The 19,689-nt window shown below is 35.4% G+C and overlaps 1 protein-coding gene across 3 annotated transcripts; it reads left to right on the top strand.

Moving 5' to 3' along the window:
- The first annotated feature begins 5,984 nt into the window (after positions 1-5,984).
- On the top strand, positions 5,985-19,689 carry LOC145580049 (casein kinase 1-like protein 2). Of its 3 annotated transcripts, none has more exons than XR_014099260.1 (15): positions 5,985-6,341; positions 6,434-6,474; positions 9,957-10,026; positions 10,142-10,290; positions 10,375-10,470; positions 10,954-11,024; positions 13,239-13,300; positions 13,400-13,463; positions 13,540-13,624; positions 13,716-13,842; positions 13,997-14,079; positions 14,184-14,250; positions 14,426-14,571; positions 15,342-15,812; positions 19,389-19,689. XR_014099260.1 is itself a non-coding variant. In XM_081637370.1 (14 exons), exons 1-14 carry the CDS (start codon positions 6,266-6,268, stop codon positions 15,630-15,632), a joined length of 1,428 nt encoding a protein of 475 aa, XP_081493496.1. In that variant the 5' UTR covers positions 5,985-6,265; the 3' UTR covers positions 15,633-15,990. The 3 variants fall into 3 exon arrangements, 1 of the variants encoding a protein (XP_081493496.1); XR_014099261.1 differs by having other exon boundaries at positions 19,435-19,688; XM_081637370.1 differs by lacking the exon at positions 19,389-19,689 and having other exon boundaries at positions 15,342-15,990.

The raw sequence follows: 19,689 nt of genomic DNA, 5'->3' as shown, positions 1-19,689 counted from the left end.
TTCAGCTCCAATCAGATCAGTTCAGTAAATGTGAACAGGTCCTAAGGTGTTGTTTGGTTGATATGGGATTTTATTTCCCATAGGCAATTGCATTTCATTGAAATTAAATTCCCACATTCAATTTCCTAGGAATTGCATAAATTTGTTTGGTTACTATAAAGAAAATTGCAATTCATGGAATTTTGAGTTACCAAGGGGGGCCTTGGTAATTTATTTCCCACATTTTGTAGGAATTGGAAATTCCCATGAATTTGCCATTCCTACCACTACTAAAATACGGCCAAATTGCGACCGTCTCTGACGGTCGCAGATTATAAATTGCGACCGTCAACGGTCGTAAGGTGGTGGTCGTTATTCACGTGGTCGCAGAAAATCATTATTACGACCGTTTGACGGTCGCAGATTTTTTGCGACCGTTTTTATTATTTTCAACGACTGTTTAGAAAACGGTCGCAAAAATTAAAAATTGCGACTGGTTAAATCAGCGGTCGCAAGTTTTGGAATTAGCGACCGCCATAAGCCGTTGCTAAAATTTTTAAAATAAACAAAAAAAAGAAAAATCTCACTACTGTACTTCACATCCAGCCTCAGCAACCACCGAAACCACCTTTACCCACCACCACTGCCAACCCAAACCACCTTTACCCACCACTTCTGCCCACCCTAACCACGTAAACCCACCGCCGCTCACCTGAAACTACCTCAACCCGCCGCCGCTCACCCGAAACCACCTAACCCACCACCACCGCCAACCCAAACCACCTTTACCCACCACAACTCCCCACCCTAACCAGTAAATCAACCGCTGCTCACCTGAAACCACCTCAACCCAACGTCGCTCACCTGAAACCACCTCAACCCAACGCCGCTCACCCGAAACCACTTCAACCCACCACCGCCCACAAAATTATAAAAAATTAAGAAAATTACCCACAAAATCAGAAATAAAATTATACAATAATTATACAAATTACAGAAAATTACCCACAAATCAGAAATAAAACAATAATATAGATCTTTCAAAAATTATAAACTAAAATTACAATAAAACAACACAAATCAGAAATAAAACAATAATATAGATCTTTCAAAATTAAAAACTAAAATTACAATAAAACAATTATACATAATCAGAAATTAGAAACAATAAATCTAGATCAACAATATAACCTAAATTAAATATCATATCTAGAAAACCTTGACTTCTCTTAGGCTCGTTCTTGTGACGGTGGAGGTCTTGTTACGGTGGATAGAGTGTGTGGTCGTGACGGTGGCAAGTAGCGTGGAGGAGAGATAAAGCGCCGGCATCAACACCACAAGCGAAGCTTCCGATTTGAGCCAAAGCTTGAATGAGCAGCAATTTCTGGCTTCTTATTCTTCAATTCTCAAATGCTTTGCTTCATTTTCGGCAGTGAAATTCAGAGAATTAGGAGATGAGAGTGAATGAGGAGGAATGAAGCAGAGAGAGGAGGGGCGTGAGAAGGATAGAGTGGAGATACGGAGAAAAATGGAGGAAGAGGGTCAGCTGAGAAGAGAGATAGAGAGAAGAGGAATAGCGGCTGTTAACCAAAAAAAAAATAGGGTTAGTGTGGGTTGGGAAGCTTGAGCCCCTTATATACCCTATTTTAAAAATTAATAAATAAACAATTACGACCGCTAAAACGGTCGCAATTCTCGCAAATAGCGACTGTTTAACAAACGGTCGCATGCTGCGACCGTTTTTGGCGGTCGCAATTATTTTAATTTTATTTTGATTTATTTTTCACATATTTTTTTTAAAAAAATAAATTATTCAAATATTATTGCGACTGTTTAATAGGTAAAAAATGGTCGCAAACTTGCGACCGCCTTAAAAAAGGTCCCAAAATTACGACTGCCTTTAAAACGGTCGCAAATTTGTCATTTTGCGACCGTTTTAATGACGGTCGTAAAAAATTGGTCGCAATTTGACCGAATTCTAGTAGTGTACATATTTCACTTTTTATAGCCAACCAAACAAACCCCAATTTCTAAATTCCCATGATTTTTCAATTCTCCTTTTTTTTTTGTTCAACCAAACAAGGCCTAAGTCTAATAAGAATGTTTGAGTGAATAGAACGTATGTATAACCAATTGGTTGACGCAATCCAACATCCAAATGAGAATCAAAACCATTGTACAGGTGAATTCTAGTAACAACAATACAGGTAGGAGCATCAATTGATTATTATTGAAAAATAAACATCGATTCAATATGTTTTGAATATGTACAATAACAATTTACAATCCAAATCCGTAAATTGAATAAGCCTAAAATTAGAAAAGTGAATTAAGAAATTAAAATTGATGGTAAAATAAAAGAGGGAAAATAGGGAAGAAATACAAGAGGCAGACCCAGACAATCAGCCTGATTGATGAAATTTTATCAATCAGCCGCTGGTGTGGGCCATACACCGTACTTGCAATTAATGTTATATTCATTTGTACGGGTTTTTTTTAACAGATGCAAAATTCCTGCTAGTGACGGTGGCAAGTAACGGAACAACCACCACTAGTCCACTACCATCTTCTTCTCAGCCGCGCCATCACAGTCCATCGCAACCACCACCATCATCGCGTCCATCACCATCACAGCCCCGTGATTCTCTTCACAACAACGACCCCAAAGCCGCTTCGCGGCGGTTACAAAAAGACACCCTAGTAGCAAACGATGTAAATTAGGGCCATATCAACCCCCTAGGGGAAAGCCTTAGCATCGCAGCGGCATTTTGAACCGCCACAGGTGGTGGTATCATTGGTGTGCAGATTTATTGGCTTGGAGGAAGAAGGTGGATGGGAATTGGAGAGTGGAGGAAGAAAGAGATGAACATACAAAAATACCCCCAATTAAATAACTAAAATGACATTAATACCCCCTGATTTACATCCCATGTAAATCAGCTAAATGAACTTAGATTTCCCCGAAATATAAACCCTTGAGTAAAAAAGATGCAAATAATTGTTGGTTGATCTCCTAATCATACATAGTTCAATTTTAACTCACCATCTTTGTCCTTCTTGATCCTCTCCACCATCTCTCTCTCTTTCTCTTTCATCCTCTTTTTAACAGTGTTCCTTTGAACCCACATCTCCTTCATTAGCATATGCTCTTTCTTCTCTTTCTCCATGACAAAAAGAAAACAATAATGATAAAAGAGAAGTACATACTTTGAGGAAATACAAATTTATCTCTATGACAAACTTGTAAATATATCACAAGGGTATTCTTGTCATTTTTTACGTTTAAAGGGGGTATTTTCAAGAAGAGAAGCTCTAAAGTAACTTCAATGAAGATTAGAGAATTCATGAACAAAGAAGCTCATGAGCTCTGCCATTAATGAACACCAATAGAGTGGGGGAAGCACACAAGCACACGACAAACACTTTCCCTTTAAGGTTAATCATACCATTTCCTTCATTTCTATATTTTTTTAGGGGTTTCATTGGATTTGGCTGTGAAGGCACCAAAAATGGTGGTGTTGAGGTTTAATGCTCTCCAATGCAATAACTTGGAGAAGAAAACGAAGAAGATGAAGGTGCATGGGGATCGGAGGAGGAAGAAGATGAAAGGTGGGTGGAGTTCATATCGAAGGGAGAAAAAGCTGAAACAAGGTCACAATTATCTTGGAAGTTGATATGAAAATAACCAAGAAAACCAAGAAAAAAGGGGAAAAAAATCAACCAACAACAATTTCAATTCAACAAAACAAGATAAACCTATCTCAACAATATAATCACCAAGATATATGAAATAGGTGTTCCTAATGAAAACTAACACAAAGTAAAGCTAGGATTAAGTAACTACAAAGATTACAAAGAAAGCAAATAATCACAAAGATTATGGGTAGAGAGAGAAAGTCTCATTGATTTCAAAATTAAGCAAAAGTTCATCCAAAAAGAAATCTTAGCCCTACTTAAAGGCTTTAGAAACAAATCCTAAAGTTGTTAAATTACAACCCTTTGATTACAAATGAAAGGCCATGATAAAAAGATAGCAAAAAGAAGCACAAAAGAAAAGAAGTTGTCCGCTCGAAATAAGACCTCGGGAGCGGTCGCTCTAAAGGGTAGGAGCGGGCGCTCCTCAATACTAAAACTTCAAGTAACGCCCATAGGAGTAGGCGCTCCATTGTGAGCAGCTGACGCTCCTTATATAGGGGGAACGGGCGCTCCTCGCAACTGTCTGGACAACTCAACTACAAACGTTCATAACTTCTTCGTTTCTTGCTCAAATTAGGCATGTGACCTATCGTTGAAAGCTCTTCAACTTTACTTTCACCTCCAACTTGAATCGCCTGAAAATATTTTGTAACGAAGGAGATATGGCTAAATGAAGTAGATGTATCATACATTGATAAGTTTCTTTCTTGGCTAACACATGGAATCCTTGGAGCTTTATTCTAAGCATAGCAAACAAAACTTACTCAAGTATGATGATAGTCAATTCATTCTGAGAGGTGACCACTAAGAAGTTTAGCTCGGCTACGTGGCACAACACGTGACACTTCTTCAACTTCCTCCACCAAGTTCCATGCACCCGCATCGGAAGTCGTTGTAGAAACTACAATTTTGAGCAACCAAAAACTATTATTTTGCAAAGGGTCTTGCTAATGAACGCTCCTTAAGCGTTAGAACACCATTTAAACTATTTCTTATAATGGTATTAATTTTTGAATACATGCCAAAATCACGTGTCAATTAATGTAATGCATGTTTATTTCAATTTAATATTTCTACTTTTAGTTATTTTACGGAAAGCCCCATTTTATCATCAATTCATCATAATCGTTTATATGGTGGCTATAAACAAAAATCGTTTATTTAGTACTCTCTCCATCCCCTAATACAAAGCCTCATTTCCTTTTGGGTACACTAAAATACAATGCCTTTTTTAGCTAAAGGTTGTATTTTTTTGACATAATTGCCCCTTTTTTGATGAATTGTTATCTTTTTTCCTTTACTGTTTTGTACGTTGAACATCAATTTCCAACACTTTCTCTCTTTATCTCTTCAATTATTTCCAACTCTTTTTCCTTTCTCTCTATCTATCTCTAACCCCACATGCACATATATACTTTTAATCATTAGTTTTAAAGAAGTAAAATTTGCCAATTGCAACCATTTAAAGTTTGTATTTTGCAAATTGCAGCCATTTAAAAAAATTTGCAAATTATAGCCCAAGAGTTCTTATAAATTGTAAATTGCAGTCCAATTCAATTTTTTCATCGATTTACATATCAATTAATAAGGCAATGAGATCATAAGTTCATAACCTATTGGTTAAGATTAGGACCGGTCACAGTTTTAAGTTCCTCCCATCCTTACCTGTATTTAATACTTTATATTGTCCTTGTAATTCATCCGGATAAAAACATTGAAAAACAAAACAAAACAAAAATCACGACCACGATCCAGAAGAAGACCACACTATTCATTTTGCATCATTTTATCCACACCACACCCCTCTAAAAACTTTAGACTAGGGCCATGTTCTTTTGACCTTAAAAAAATAATATTAAGTAAATATAATTTCAGTTCAGTAAAAATAAGTCCAGTTCAGTAAAATTAATTTCAGTTCAGTAAAAATAGTTTCAGTTCAGTAAAAATAAGTTCAGTTCAGTAAAATTCAGTTTTCTTAAAGAAGAATTATAATAGAATATCAGTAAAAATAATTTCAGTTCAGCAAAAATAATTTAAGTTCAGTAAAATTAATTTAAGTTCAGCAAATATAATTTTATTTAGTAAAAATAATTTTACTTCAGTAAAAATAAGGTAAAGAGAACGGGGCATAGAGAGAAAGACAAACAATTTTCAATAATCTACATCACTTCACCACCCACCCCACCCTTTCCTAATTCCAAAACTATCATTAATCTAACCCTAACCCAAATATCTATCAACTTTAAGTACATCACTAGTATTCTACAAATACTATTACTAATAGTCTAATACACTAATACCAATACTAATACTAATACATTTTTTCTCTCTCTTCCTTTCTCCTTCCTCAAAGTAGTTGATTGATTGATTGTTCGTTCTTCACATACATTCTACTACTATGTTCATATTCTTTTCTCTCTTCAATCTTAGGGTTTTTCATCTCCTCAATTTCTATTCCCAATTTCGTTGATTTTGTTCCTCTTTATCTTCCTTTTCTTATTCTTCATTTCCCCCAATTTCCCCCCCCCCCTTTTTTTTTGTTGGTTTTGAGTTCAATTAGGGTTTGTTCGTTGCTTTTCTGTTGATTTTAATGGAGCCTCGTGTTGGGAATAAGTTTCGTCTTGGTCGTAAGATCGGAAGTGGTTCTTTTGGAGAGATCTATCTCGGTTTGCTTCTTAATCTTCACTTTTTTTTTTATAGCAATTTAATTTTCAATATTAATTTTTTTTTGATGTTTTGTTTGTTTTTTATTTTGCAGGGACTAATATTCAAACTAATGAAGAAGTGGCAATTAAGCTTGTAAGTTGTTCATTATATTTTGTTTTAATTGAATTTTGTTTGATTGTTTTACTGCCTTTATTAATTTTTATATTATTCTTATTTTGAAGCTGATGCTTAATTAAATTCGAAGTTTTTTATGGGATTACAGGGAAAAGTTATTTAGAATTGAATTGGTTTTTTTTTTTTTTTTTTTTTTTTTTTTTTTTTTTTTTTTTTTTTTTTTTTTTAAATGATTGCAAAAATGTTTTCAGGTGATGATTGATTTTGGAATTGGAAAGTGGTATTATTTGTTAGTTGCTTATTTGGGAAACTTGTGTTTGCGTTGGTGTTAATGGAAATGATGCTAATTTAAAAGTTTAACTTTGAATTGTTTTGTAATATGAGAGAATTGTGTGGGATTTTGGTTGATGTTTGATAGCTTCTAATTTAGTTAAATATGTATGAATCTGTTGTTTAGGTATTGATGTTTTCAACTAATCGAGTGTGTCCTACTTTGGGTATTCATGCATGATGTTAATTAGCATTGCTTTGCTTAGAATCATGATCCTTTCAGAGTTGTAGAACTTCTCCCATTTTCTGGTGGGAAATGTTTGGTATGACCCTCTTTGCTTTTCGAAGAATGATTTTGGATACATCCCCGGAGTGGATTGTTACCACTTATGACATACCAAACTTCTCATTTTGCACTTGGAGTTTCTGATTGTGATTTGATTTGCTTTGCAAGTAGAGTTATGTGTCATGCGTACTTTTACTTGTCATGCATAGGGTATAGACTGGATACAGTGTGAATTTCAATGTACAATCAACTGATTAATTGTAGGGTGATATACTTTTCCTTAACATTTTATTTTTATTTTTATTATTTACATTTTTTTTGAGAAAAATAGCTGGATATATAATCAGCAAAAATCAATATTTGAAACCTTAATCTTTGGGCTTTGGTTCCTCGGAAAGCATTTGGAGGCAGAATATGGTAGAAGAAATTTGTGAAGGAAGAGTGTAACAACTAAAGGGATGATATGAATAAGGCCATCTACTTTTTAGTTTATGCCTTGCTATCACTAAAATGGGTTTGAATTTTGAAAGAGTTAGTGCTGGTGCTTCTTACACTGACACACAAATTATTTCCAGTTTAGGGATTGCTGATCTAATCTCATAGTACCACAAAGATGAATTATAAAGTAAACTAGAATGAAAGTATCTAGAGCCTATCTAGTAGTTTATCTTCTCATACAAATTTCCTTGGCAAGCTGCTGTTACCGAGTACTCGAGGTCTGCATGGTGGGATATTAGAAGTAGGAAAAGGTTGAAAAGATGATATTAATGGAAATTAGGAGTATAGTTCTTGTCCAGTTATTTTATAGAATTATTTAGCTCGTGAATAAATGGAAACAATAAATGGACATGGTCAATTTGTACAAAGTAGAGAGAAGGGGAAGCATTGATTAAAAAAATTGTTTTTCTTTATCTTTATTTTCTTAACGAGAAAACAACTTCGTTTAAAGAGATTAAAAGAAAGAACACAGAAGAATTCAAAAACCATCCCTCCCTTGATTACCTTTACACACACAAATGGTATTTCTAATCCCATCCCGTGCATTTTTCTCTGCCACAAGAACCTACTTGTCAATGACTTTTAAAACTTTTATTGTGAGAAACACTTTTGCTATTGATTCATTGACCAAAACTTCTTTGATTCCATTATCTTCAAGAACTGATGTCTTATTTTTTAGGCAATCGATAATTTGCTGATAAAAGTAAAAGCAAACATTCAACATTAAGGGGAGCACGAGATGAAATAATAATGATTTCTTACAAAATATTGTGACTGATAGATTACAGCATACAGCTGTGTAGCTGACTAGCAGAGTAATGCAAACTCCTGGAAGATGTGACTGCCAAAGGTCTTTCAGTGCAGGTCTCCAATGGCTAGATCTCTGTCAATGTGGCTCTTGTGATTGGAGTGTGAGAGAGAGGGGCGGTGGGTTGGATCACAAAACATATATTGTAGTCTCCTCTTCTTTTGAGGTTTTCAGGGCACAAAACATATATTGGTGTCTCCTGCAAATTAAGAAATATGCTAGACAATGTTTCCTAGTTTTCAAGAGCATGGAATGTTATAAGAGTTACCAGGTGTTTTGTGGTGTTTCATGTCCATTTCCCAGCTCCAGGAGATTTGGTAGCATTCTTTCTTGCTATTTGAATTTTAGCTCTTATGGGTACATTAGGCTAATTGATTATTAGAATGCTTTCCATATGCTATTAATTGGGTTCTTTCTTGTGTGACATTATTCTTTTTTTTTTTTTTCAAATAAATAAAATATATTATAATGATTTCAAAATGTGCAAGTAAGGTTGGTAGGAAAGATAAATAGTAAAATATAAGTGGGTCATTACCAAATAAAGATGTGTTGCAATTATTAAACGGATGTTAAAAGGAAAGTGTTGTGATTGTTAAGAAATGGAGGGAGTACAGATTAGCCTAATTCCTTAGTATCTCCCATTCTCCCTTAGAGAATACTTTTGGAAAGCTCCAGCTGCCTTAGCTCATAAAGAAGCTAGGAAAGTCACTTTGTATTATAGCAAATTAAGCAAGATTACTACCAATTCTTTTAACCCAAACACACCAATTAGAGTGCCATCACTGCATAACCAAAGCAACTTATATAACCGCCCCTGAATGGTCAAAGAGTCTTTTTCAAAGATAGTTAGCCAATTCACAGTGAAGGAAAACATGTGAACAAAACTCACTGTTAGCTACACATTTGGTGAGGTGGCCAACTTTGATTCACACTTTTGAAGCATATCATTTGTGTTGATCCTTTTCTAAGCTAGCTTCCAATAAAAGCTCTCACCTTAAGTGGTACCTTCACTATTTAGATGAAATTTGCGATTGGTATGATATTTAGGGGACCACAACATGACAAACTTGTTTGCTAATCCCAATATAAACCTCACCAATGGAGTAATTAGATAGGCCTTTTGTGAGATGAATTTCCAAGGTAAATTGTGAGTCTACCAGACAACACTTTGAACATTTATGATATTACATTTTACCCCCTTGATATTCAAGAGTAGACATCCAGCATTTTTTTAGACAACCCCATTAAACTCCAGTTCTCCATTTTTGTTTAGGACTACACACCAAACCTCAACTCACAAGATGATCCTTTAAGAAAAAAAGAAAAAAAAAAAAAAAAAAGAAAAAGAAAAAAGAGAGTGGATGAGTTGGGGCTTATGTCTATAGGATGGACCCTTGGAACCTTTTGCAAACTGAAAGAAGAGAAATATGTTAGTCAGTGGGCATATATAAGATATCAGTTAGCATATTTATCTATGGCCATGTCCGCTGTTTATCAATTTATCCTCCCGTTATCAGTTTATCTTCTTTTATTGTTATTTAGCTTGATCGTGGCGTGCTGTGAAGTGATGTATTCATATTGTAAGAGGGTCCATGATCCATCTTATTGATGCATCTAACAGGATTTCTGTTGTTTTAGGAAAATGTTAAGACAAAACATCCACAATTGCTCTATGAGTCAAAGCTATACAGGATTCTGCAGGGAGGAAGTAATGGATTTTACAGCATTTTATATGTGAATATAGTGAAATTCATTTAGTTCCTTTTTTCCCTTGGTGTTATCATTTTTATGATATCTTATTCCTGGTACTGGTTCTTTTGCAGCTGGGATTATGAATGTGAGATGGTCTGGTGTAGAGGGTGATTACAATGTTCTTGTTATGGATTTACTTGGGCCTAGCCTTGAAGATCTATTTAATTTCTGCAGCAGGAAATTTTCGTTGAAGACAGTTCTCATGCTTGCAGATCAAATGGTATCTTTATCTGTCATGACTTTGATAATACTTGCAATGATTATATTTTATTGTTTCCATATTAATGTCAGCTTCATCTCTCAGATTAACCGGATCGAGTTTGTTCACTCAAAATCCTTCTTGCATCGTGATATTAAGCCTGACAACTTCCTCATGGGCTTGGGTAGGCGAGCAAATCAGGTATCTGTTCTGAATTCTATATGTCTTAATTTAGAGCATTTAATTGGCAAATTGATTTCAGATAGCTTATATTATTGTTCATAAATAAGTGTTACTCGTTTAAGGAAATCATTTGGTTATCTTTATTTATTTATTTTTTTTTTATTTTTTTTTTTTTGTGTAAACTTTGATTCCCATGTGACAAGTTTTTCGGGTGGAGTATAGGGGGGGTAGTGAACCTGGGGTGTATTGATATTTTCATATAAGAAAACCAAAATAAGAACAGTGAAGTTTGTTTTGAGACACCTCACATCCATAAAAATGTGGAGCGAATTTCTTTTGAGGACTGGGAGGGGAGGAAAGCTGAAAACTGACCATTTGCACTGCTATACTCCTACCACCACCCAAAAAAAAAATCAGTTGAAAGGCTCTTGTAGAACTAGAAGAGATAACTCTTTCCTAACAACATTTCTATATTTAAAATAGCTGTAATTTTGTTTCCAGGTTTACGTTATTGACTTTGGCTTAGCAAAGAAGTACAGAGATACAACTACTCATCAGCATATCCCTTACAGGTTAGATAATACTTCTGGACATGATAGACTTGATAGTTGAATGATGCTGGTGTTTACGTACTTATTTATACGGAACCTGAATGAGTCATTTTTGCAAAAGCAGTGTTTAACCATTGATATCTTTATTGCAATTTTTATTTTGTTGAGATTGATGCTTTTATTCAGGGACAGATCCATTGCGTGTTTAGTTAAAACAGCTGTATCCACAATCATCTGGTGTATAAAACAAAATAGGTTGGGGATTTCCACCAAAGTTTGTAGGCTTTGGGGAAAAGAGTTCGTACAAATGAATTCCAAATTTATGTCCGATTCCCATCTAGCTACAGAATGGGCAATCGTATTGTGAATAGAATTAGTTGATTGAAACTCGTGGTTTAGTGGTTGCACTACCCTTCCATAGATCATGGTTTCAATTTTTCCTATTCATGATTCCTCTTACCTCTTTCAGCTTCTTTCTTTTTTTTATTTATTTTATTTATTTATTTTTAATTTTATTTTACTTCTATCCCTTGCTCTCAAACTTTGTTGATGATTAATGAGGTAATGAACCGTTTTCAAAGTTATTAAAATAGTAAAGAGCGTATATAAATCATTTTTAAAATTCGGATATTTAAGGTTAATAATTGGATTTTGAATAAAGAATTGGATGTTGTAATATTTATTTTTTTGGTTTTGTGTTCAAAGTTGAAATGGCTTTGAACCTCTACAACCTATGCGAGGCACGGCTTCATCATTGCTTTTGTTTATTACTTCCTCCGTTCCAAATTAGATAACACGTTTTGACTTTTGACACTATTCATTAACTTTGCTTTGACTAACATTTGTGATTTATAGGTATGAAAAATACAGTCATGTAGGATCTTGTTAGATTCAAATATGTACTTAATTAAAATTCAATTTTTAGTATTTTTTTATAATAATATAATTAAAGATATATTTGATTGAATTTTTGCATTGGAAAACGTAATAAAAGAAACGTGTCATATATTCTTATGAAACTATGTTATCCTTTTTTAGAAGTGCCTTTTCTAACATCACTTCTCATTCGATTTCCAAAATTATGTTTTTGATCTTGGGCTTTGTTAATTTGGTTCATGTGCTAATATTTTCCCTTTGTTTAGACGAGTCCTGAGTTTTTTTTAAGAAGGTGTCAGAATTATCATTAGCCTTATAAGTATCACTATTAATTCTCTCTTAAGCTATGCATATTAACATAAAAACATGGCTATGTTGATCTATATGGGCATTTCTGGGGGTTTGCTGATCTTTGTATCTACTTCATGTCCGGATAGGCTTTGATTTTTCCCCCCTTCTTTCGGTTGCTTTATTTGTACTTTGATGGAGTTACTAAATGTTACTTACTGGTCTGTCTTCTGCTGTGACCTTATCATTAGACACAAATTTTCTAGTTGTGGGATAAACCACACATGGTGTCCTTAAATCACCCTGGGACAAGAAAAGAAGATGCGAAAATAGAGAGGAAGAGGGAGAGATAAAGAAAGCAAAGAGAGAAAGTAAAGACCGTGCAACTCTTACTCCTGATAAAGCTTTAGAGTCTGGACTCTGGACTATACAAACTTATCAATGCACTTGTTGAAGCTGTTTTGGTCACTACCTGTGTTAGATGTGTGTTTAAATGCATGGCATGAAATACTCCCTCCTTCCCACTTTAGTAGGCCACATTTTATTTCAAATCATCCCAAAACAATGTCAAAACTCATGTCTAATAACTTAAATTATGACTTTCTTATATTACTCTTACTGTGTTTTGGATTTGATGTATAGGTCCTTTTGATGTGCTTGCTTTCAACAATTGTACATAATATCAAGGATAATTTTGAAATTTCTAGCCAACTCCTAAAACATGACTTTTAATTAAATTTGGCATTTTAGAGTGGGGCAAAGGGAGTAATAAAATTTTGTTTTATCCCAAAAAAGTTGTCTATTTGTGAATTTGTATCACATTTCAATGACACAAGTTTCAAGGTGAACATTCTTTGACAAAGAGGGAGCAAGTGTGAAATACCTGCAAAATTCACTATTGACAATGTATCATATAATGAAATGCAATGGAATCTTAATTGATTAAGTGCAGGTCCAACAGGTCATTTGGAAAGACTGCTACTCTGCTAGTGGCTACTCAAAAAATTATAATGAGTATTTAAAAGGCAAGATTCTCAAATGATTCTCATATCTTTCTTTTGGAAATTGCAGAGACAATAAGAACTTGACAGGAACTGCAAGGTATGCAAGTATGAACACACACCTCGGAATAGGTAGGTTTTGTTGTGTTGTGATATAAGAAACATTTGGCTGCATTTTGATTTCATTTCAGTTCTATATCATTGTTTTTATCCTGATTTGTTATTATTTAGAGCAAAGCAGGAGGGATGATTTAGAATCTCTTGGATATGTGCTGATGTACTTCCTAAGAGGCAGGTAATTGTCGAAACCCCTTACTGCATGTTATGTTCAGATTGATCAGAGGGCTCATGTTATAAAGTCTGTCATACAGTCTTCCTTGGCAAGGACTAAAGGCTGGGACTAAGAAACAGAAGTACGAGAGAATTAGTGAGAAAAAGGTCTCCACATCTATTGAGGTATTACCATTGGGTTTTTAAGACCCGAAACTTATTTTGTTATGTTCCTCTTTTCTCATATTGCTTTCTGAAACTATTACTTATTTTTCAGGCCCTTTGTCGTGGTTATCCTACCGAATTTGCATCATACTTCCATTACTGTCGCTCGTTGCGATTTGATGATAAACCAGACTATGCATACCTGAAAAGAATCTTCCGAGATCTCTTCATTCGTGAAGGTGTGCAGTTACTTTCTGTGTTTCATGATTTCAGAACCTCCTGTTTATTTCCCTTACCCTCTCTGGTCCATCATTCTACCTGATTTAATTTTTTTAATTTGCCATTGTCTATTTACCGATTTTCCATTCTTTAAAATGTGTGTTATCAATGTAGGATTTCAATTCGATTACGTGTTTGACTGGACTATTCTGAAATATCAGCAATCGCAATTAGCCACTCCTCCTGCTCGCATAGCGGTAAGTGTTAGTGCGCATGAGGCTCTTCTCGTGGTTGGCCACTACTCTGCTCCTCTATTTTTCTCATTTATGTATTTTCCTCATTTTGTTTGTATGCATGCTAGGGTGCTGGTGCTGGACCTAGTGCAGGTGTGCCTGTTCCTCCAATAGCCAATGCTGAAAGAAATTTAGGTTGGTTTTTTTTTTTTTTTAATCAATACTTCCAATAAGTTTTGGGTTAGATATATACGAAAGGGGGTTGGGGTATATAAGTTGCGTAGCAAAAGATTGCATGTATCCCATTACTTTATATGACATATCATTTTGGATGAACTATCAGGAAATAGTTTATATATGACCTTTTCAGGTGAAGAAGAAGGCCGAGCAGGTGGCCTATCTACTGGAGATAGTTCTCGACGGAGAATAATGTCTGGGGTACTTACGAATTCTGGAAGTCTATTGAAGCAGAAGAGTCCACTTGCAAATGATCCAGCTGTAAGCAAAGATCCTATGGTATGTTCCAAGGTCTAATTTGGGGGGTATATATAAGGGCAATAGACAACACGAGTGGATACAGTAGATTCCTAATCTTAATGTGTTTGGAGTTTACAGTTTGCAATGATACAGTGGCTTTTGACATCTAATTATTTACTCTTTATTTTAAAATCTACTAATGCCCAGGGCGGTGGAACAGATCTAAACCAACCTTTGTTGAAAGCTTTATCTCAACATCTCCTAAATTCTTCTTTTAACCTATGTTGATAAATGATAGATTCTTTGTAGTGCCCAGCATAACTTGAGGTAGAAGGTGTTTAGTTTTCCTTACTTTAGTTTGATGATTTGTTAGCTAAACTATTAATGTACCTTTTATATCCAAAGCTTGTTTGTTATTACAAGATTATGATTGAAGGGTTGTTAATGAGCTTGTGTGTTTTCTTTGTGACATGTCCTATTTGAAAGCCTGTGGTAGTGCACTCCTTGAAAGATGATTTTCTTTATTTAATTTTATCACTTCTAATTACCATCTGGCGAATGAAAATTAGTGATGATGCAGGTCAATAAATTAGAGACATGTACTTGGTTGTGGAGATGCATTACCTTGGACATTTTGGAAATAATCATTTTACATGATGCTCTAATTTATTGTCCATACCTTATCTACCAAGCTGTCCATAAGTGAAAATTTTCATTTTGTATTGTGTTGTGACTTCCTATGGTTTATAAGCATTTGATATTTAATTATTGATCCTTTCTTTGAAAATAATTTTAACTTGTATTTTCAGCTGTCAAGCTTAAACCCAACGGGGAGGTCTAGTGGTTTGTTAAAGCGAGCTGTTGTTCCTGGTAGTCGTGAAGCAATTACAGGAGGGAATGAGTCTGATCCTTCCCGTTCACGTACAGCAGAGGCAAGCCCAGGCCCAGTGCAGAGGTTTTCAAGTGGCCAAAGAAGTTCACCCATTGGATCCTCTGATGCAAAGCAGCAAGCCTCTGGTAGGATTACCAGCATTAAAAACTATGAGTCCACACTCAAAGGCATTGAGAGTCTGCATTTTGATGACGAAAGGGTCCATTAAATACACTCTTGCTCACACCACATTCATGTAACAATAATAATAAAAATGATATAATTGTGTGATTACACTAGTGATGGATCCCTGTAGTTTTAAGTGACTGGGCATCGCTGAAGGAAGACTTGGAGTTGGAACCATTTACGTTCAGAATGGAAACCAAGAGAACTCATGCTGTGAATGAAGGTAATGCTTCTATACAGGCTCTTCTCTATTTGTGTGTACATCTGTGTCTATTTTCTGACAGATTTACTCGTACCCTTTATGGGATTTGCCGGTGGTACACTGGACATGATTGTAAAACTGCTACATTGTATTATTGTTTCATATTGCAGGTTATATTAGAGCTGTCAATTCGGGTAAATGGGTCGGGTTTGAGTCGGGTTTGTGTGGGTCGGGTCATCTCGGGTCGGGTCAATATGGGTTAATGTCAAGACCTATGTGGGTCGGGTTTGGGTTGGGTCATGCTTGAGTCGGGTCACGTCGGGTCATACATCTTTTCGGGTTCGGGTCGGGTTTAGGTCGGGTCAATAAAAGGTCGGGTTTACATTCGGGTCGGGTGAAAAACAAGTCGGGTTAAATTCGGGTTTTTACGGGTTTAAATGAGTTAGGGTCATGTTCGGGTTCGAGTCGGGTTCGGTTCAAGTCAATTATTTTCGGGTTATAATCAGGTCGGGTCATTATCGGGTTTGAGTCGGGGTCGGTTCAAGTCAATAATTTGCGGGTCATAATCAAGTCGGGTCATTCTCGGGTTCGGGTCGGGTTCGTTTCAATTCAAAAACTTGCGGGTTATAATCGGGTCATTTCCAAGTCGGGTCATTCTTGGGTTCAAGTCGGGTTTAGTTAATAATTTGCGGGTTACAATCAAGTTGGGTCATTTAAACTTATCTGGTCATTCTCGAGTTCAAATTGGCAAGTCAATAATTTGCAGGTTATAATCACGTCGGGTCATTTTCAAGTCGGTCTCGGGTGTGGTTCAAGTCAAAAATTTGAATTCCCTTAAAAAAATAATAATTAAAAAAAAAGATAAGTCAAGTAAGATGAGAAAGACTTGCTATTGTCTGGGTCCCGTGTATTTTTTATTTTTTTGTTTATTTTTTTTTTTTTTTTTTTTTTTTTTTTTTTTTTTTTTTTTTTTGCTGCTATCTAGTTCAGTTTTTCTTTGACGAGGATTATGTAAGAGATAAGTCAAGTAAGATGAGAAAGACTACTTTTGTTTTATAATTGGAATCCATGTTAATAAATTGAAAAAAAGCCTGAAACTCAATAGTCAATACGGAGTACTCTTTTTATCCTAAAAATTCCTAAATCCTAAAATTCGGGTTAGTAATAGGTCTGAGTTTAAATTCGGGTCGGGTCAATAACAAGTTGGGTTGAATTTGGGTCGGGTCAATAACAAGTCGGGTTTATTTTGAGTCGGGTTTAAAATTGAGTCGGGTTAGGAACGGGTCGGGTTGAACTCGGGTTGGGTTAGTAACAGGTCGGGTTGAATTCGGGTTTTGACGGGTTAAATCGGGTTTGGGTCATTCTCGGGTTCGAGTCGGGTTCGGTTCAGGTCAATAATTTACGGGTCACATTCGGGTCGGGTCCTCTCTAGGTCGGGTTCGGGTCTCAAATACTCGGGTCTAGGGTTGGTTTCAGGTCGGGTTAGGTCGGGTTCGGGTCACCATTTTTTTCGGGTTCAGACGGGTTAGGGTTAGGGTTAGGGTCGGTATTTCGGGTCGGGTCAGCTTTTGACAGCTCTAGGTTATATTGGTTTACATCTAATGAGCCTAGGCATTTTTTTTTTTTTTTCATTTTTACTAGGTTAAGCTGTATATGTTTGACTACTTTTCGTTGCTGAGGTTTCTCTTGAATTTCGTAAGGTTATGAAACTTTAGTTTGGTTGCTGGGTAATTCTGGGGGCATCACATGAATGTTGTAGGCGGGTGTAGTTGAGCATTTGCATTTATGTGGTGTGCTCTGTTAAATGGAAGTATGCTCAAACATGTGAAGCTTTTGATTAGTTTGAATTTGTATTGTTTAAAGAATACAACTAGCAAATGGGAGAAGAGTGATTACTAATGCTGTCTGCTCGTTTCAAGAGGTTACTCGAACAAATAAGGCTTATACTAGTATTACGCCTCTTAATTGCCTAATAAAATTAATAACTTTTTTGGTTTCTTGATTGCCAAATTTAGTTTGAAATTTTATACTAATAGCCATAAAAAAAGGGTAATTCTCAATGGTACTTATCAGGTTCTTTTTTTTTCTCAATGGTAAACACTAAAATATTAAATTATCTTTGGTAATTTATAATTTGTAAAACTAATTCAATGATAATATTAGTTAGGATCTTGCTAACGAACGCCCTTAAGACATTTATTAGCTTTTGCCTATTAGTTAAGCATTTTAAAGAAATATTAACCATGGTTAATGTTTTAAAAGGAAGAGAAAAGAGAAATGTCTAAATTACCCGTATTTATAAACTCTCCCCTAGCCAAGCCTCGCCTACTCATGATCCCGACGCTTACCCCACAGGACATTTCCTCTCTCTGTCACGACGCTCATCATCATCATCATCATCATCATCATTTTCACCTTTAACAAAACACCCACCATGATCATCATCATTTTCACCATTAACAGCAGCCCTAGGTTTCGACGAAGATCGAACCGGGCTAACAGATTTCCAGTTCAACAAATCGAGTCAACGACTATGACGGCTAGAAATCGGTGTTAGATCGTCGGAGAGCATGGTTTTGATGCAAATTTGCTTCTGGATATTCGTCGGAGGCTTTGCCGTAGGTAACATGAATTTGGAGCTAACTTTATGAACCCTAGGTCAAGATCGACGAGGTTGTTGGGTATTTGTTGGCATTAGAGTTGAAATTTCATATAATATTTGGGGTTTAAGGTTTCCCAACGCCATTGTTGGTTGGAAATGGTTGGGGTTTTTCGAGGGTTGGGGTTACGCCCTAAGGGTTTAGAGTATCGTGGGGGTAGGAAAAGGGGCTGGTGGTTCGTGCGGCGCTGGCGTCGGATGGTATGGGTGCGGCCGACGCCAGGGGAAGGGAGATCGAGGCTGGGCGTGGGTGGTGGTTTGTGGTTGGCTAGCTGTGGTGGCCGGGAGAAAGTGTGTTAGGTGTTTTTTTTAATAATTTAATTGTTAAAAAAAAAAATTAGAAAATCTTATTTTCAAGGATATATTAGTCATTTCGCCTTTATTTAACTATGGTTAGGCTTATAATTGTTGATTAATGTGACCACTAAATTAATAACACAAATAATTGAATACCAAAGATAATTTGATTTGGTTTTTGGATGTTTAACATTGAGAAAAATAAAAAATTCAAGAGTACTATTGAAACTTTCCCTAAAAAAAAGTAGCTTATGTATTTTTAACATATGAAATATTAACTTTTCATAACTTTTACTACGTATATATTAATATATTAATTAGAGAGATTGTGTGCTAAGAAGTTCGAATTTGTTTGATAATGTTTTTATTAACGAAACCCGCCTCCCTCTTCTCTCTTTTCTCTCTTCCTCTCTTTAGGGTTTTATTTTTCTTGGTCATTTAGGTTGAAAATAGTCTAATTTCTTCAAAAATTAGGCTATTTTCGACCCTTTTTTCTTCGATTTAATTCAATTTTTTTGTTATTTGATTTGTTTTGCTTTGTTTTGTTCTCTCCGTTTGTGAGAGTCTGCCCTAATTTTTTTGGATTTTCCTTATTTTCTGGGATTTTGATTCTCATCTATGGATGAGAATTTTATTTTTAGGGTTTAATAATAATTGAGAAGGTGATTTGGATTCATATGGGTTTAGGGGTCGTCATCAACTCTACGATCAAAAATCAGTGCAAATTGCAAAAGTCTCTACTTGGAATGATGCAAAGACATCGAAAATCACTGTTCACGTCAAGTTTGAAGCGGTGGAGTGTGAGCTATGCCCGATATGCAAATCAATTATGATTTTGATTGTAAAAGATATGTTATTTTATTATTGTTGTAGATGCCACATGACTATTTATTAATAATAATATTCTTCTTCCTGAAAAAAAAAAAAAGTTATAATTTGTTA

The sequence above is a fragment of the Chenopodium album genome, chromosome 14, assembly GCF_948465745.1.
Source record: "Chenopodium album chromosome 14, dcCheAlbu1.1, whole genome shotgun sequence".
NCBI classification, from domain to species: domain Eukaryota; kingdom Viridiplantae; phylum Streptophyta; class Magnoliopsida; order Caryophyllales; family Amaranthaceae; genus Chenopodium; species Chenopodium album.
The sequence above is the reverse complement of the archived record's forward strand: the minus strand, read 5'-3'. Positions and strand labels throughout refer to the sequence as shown.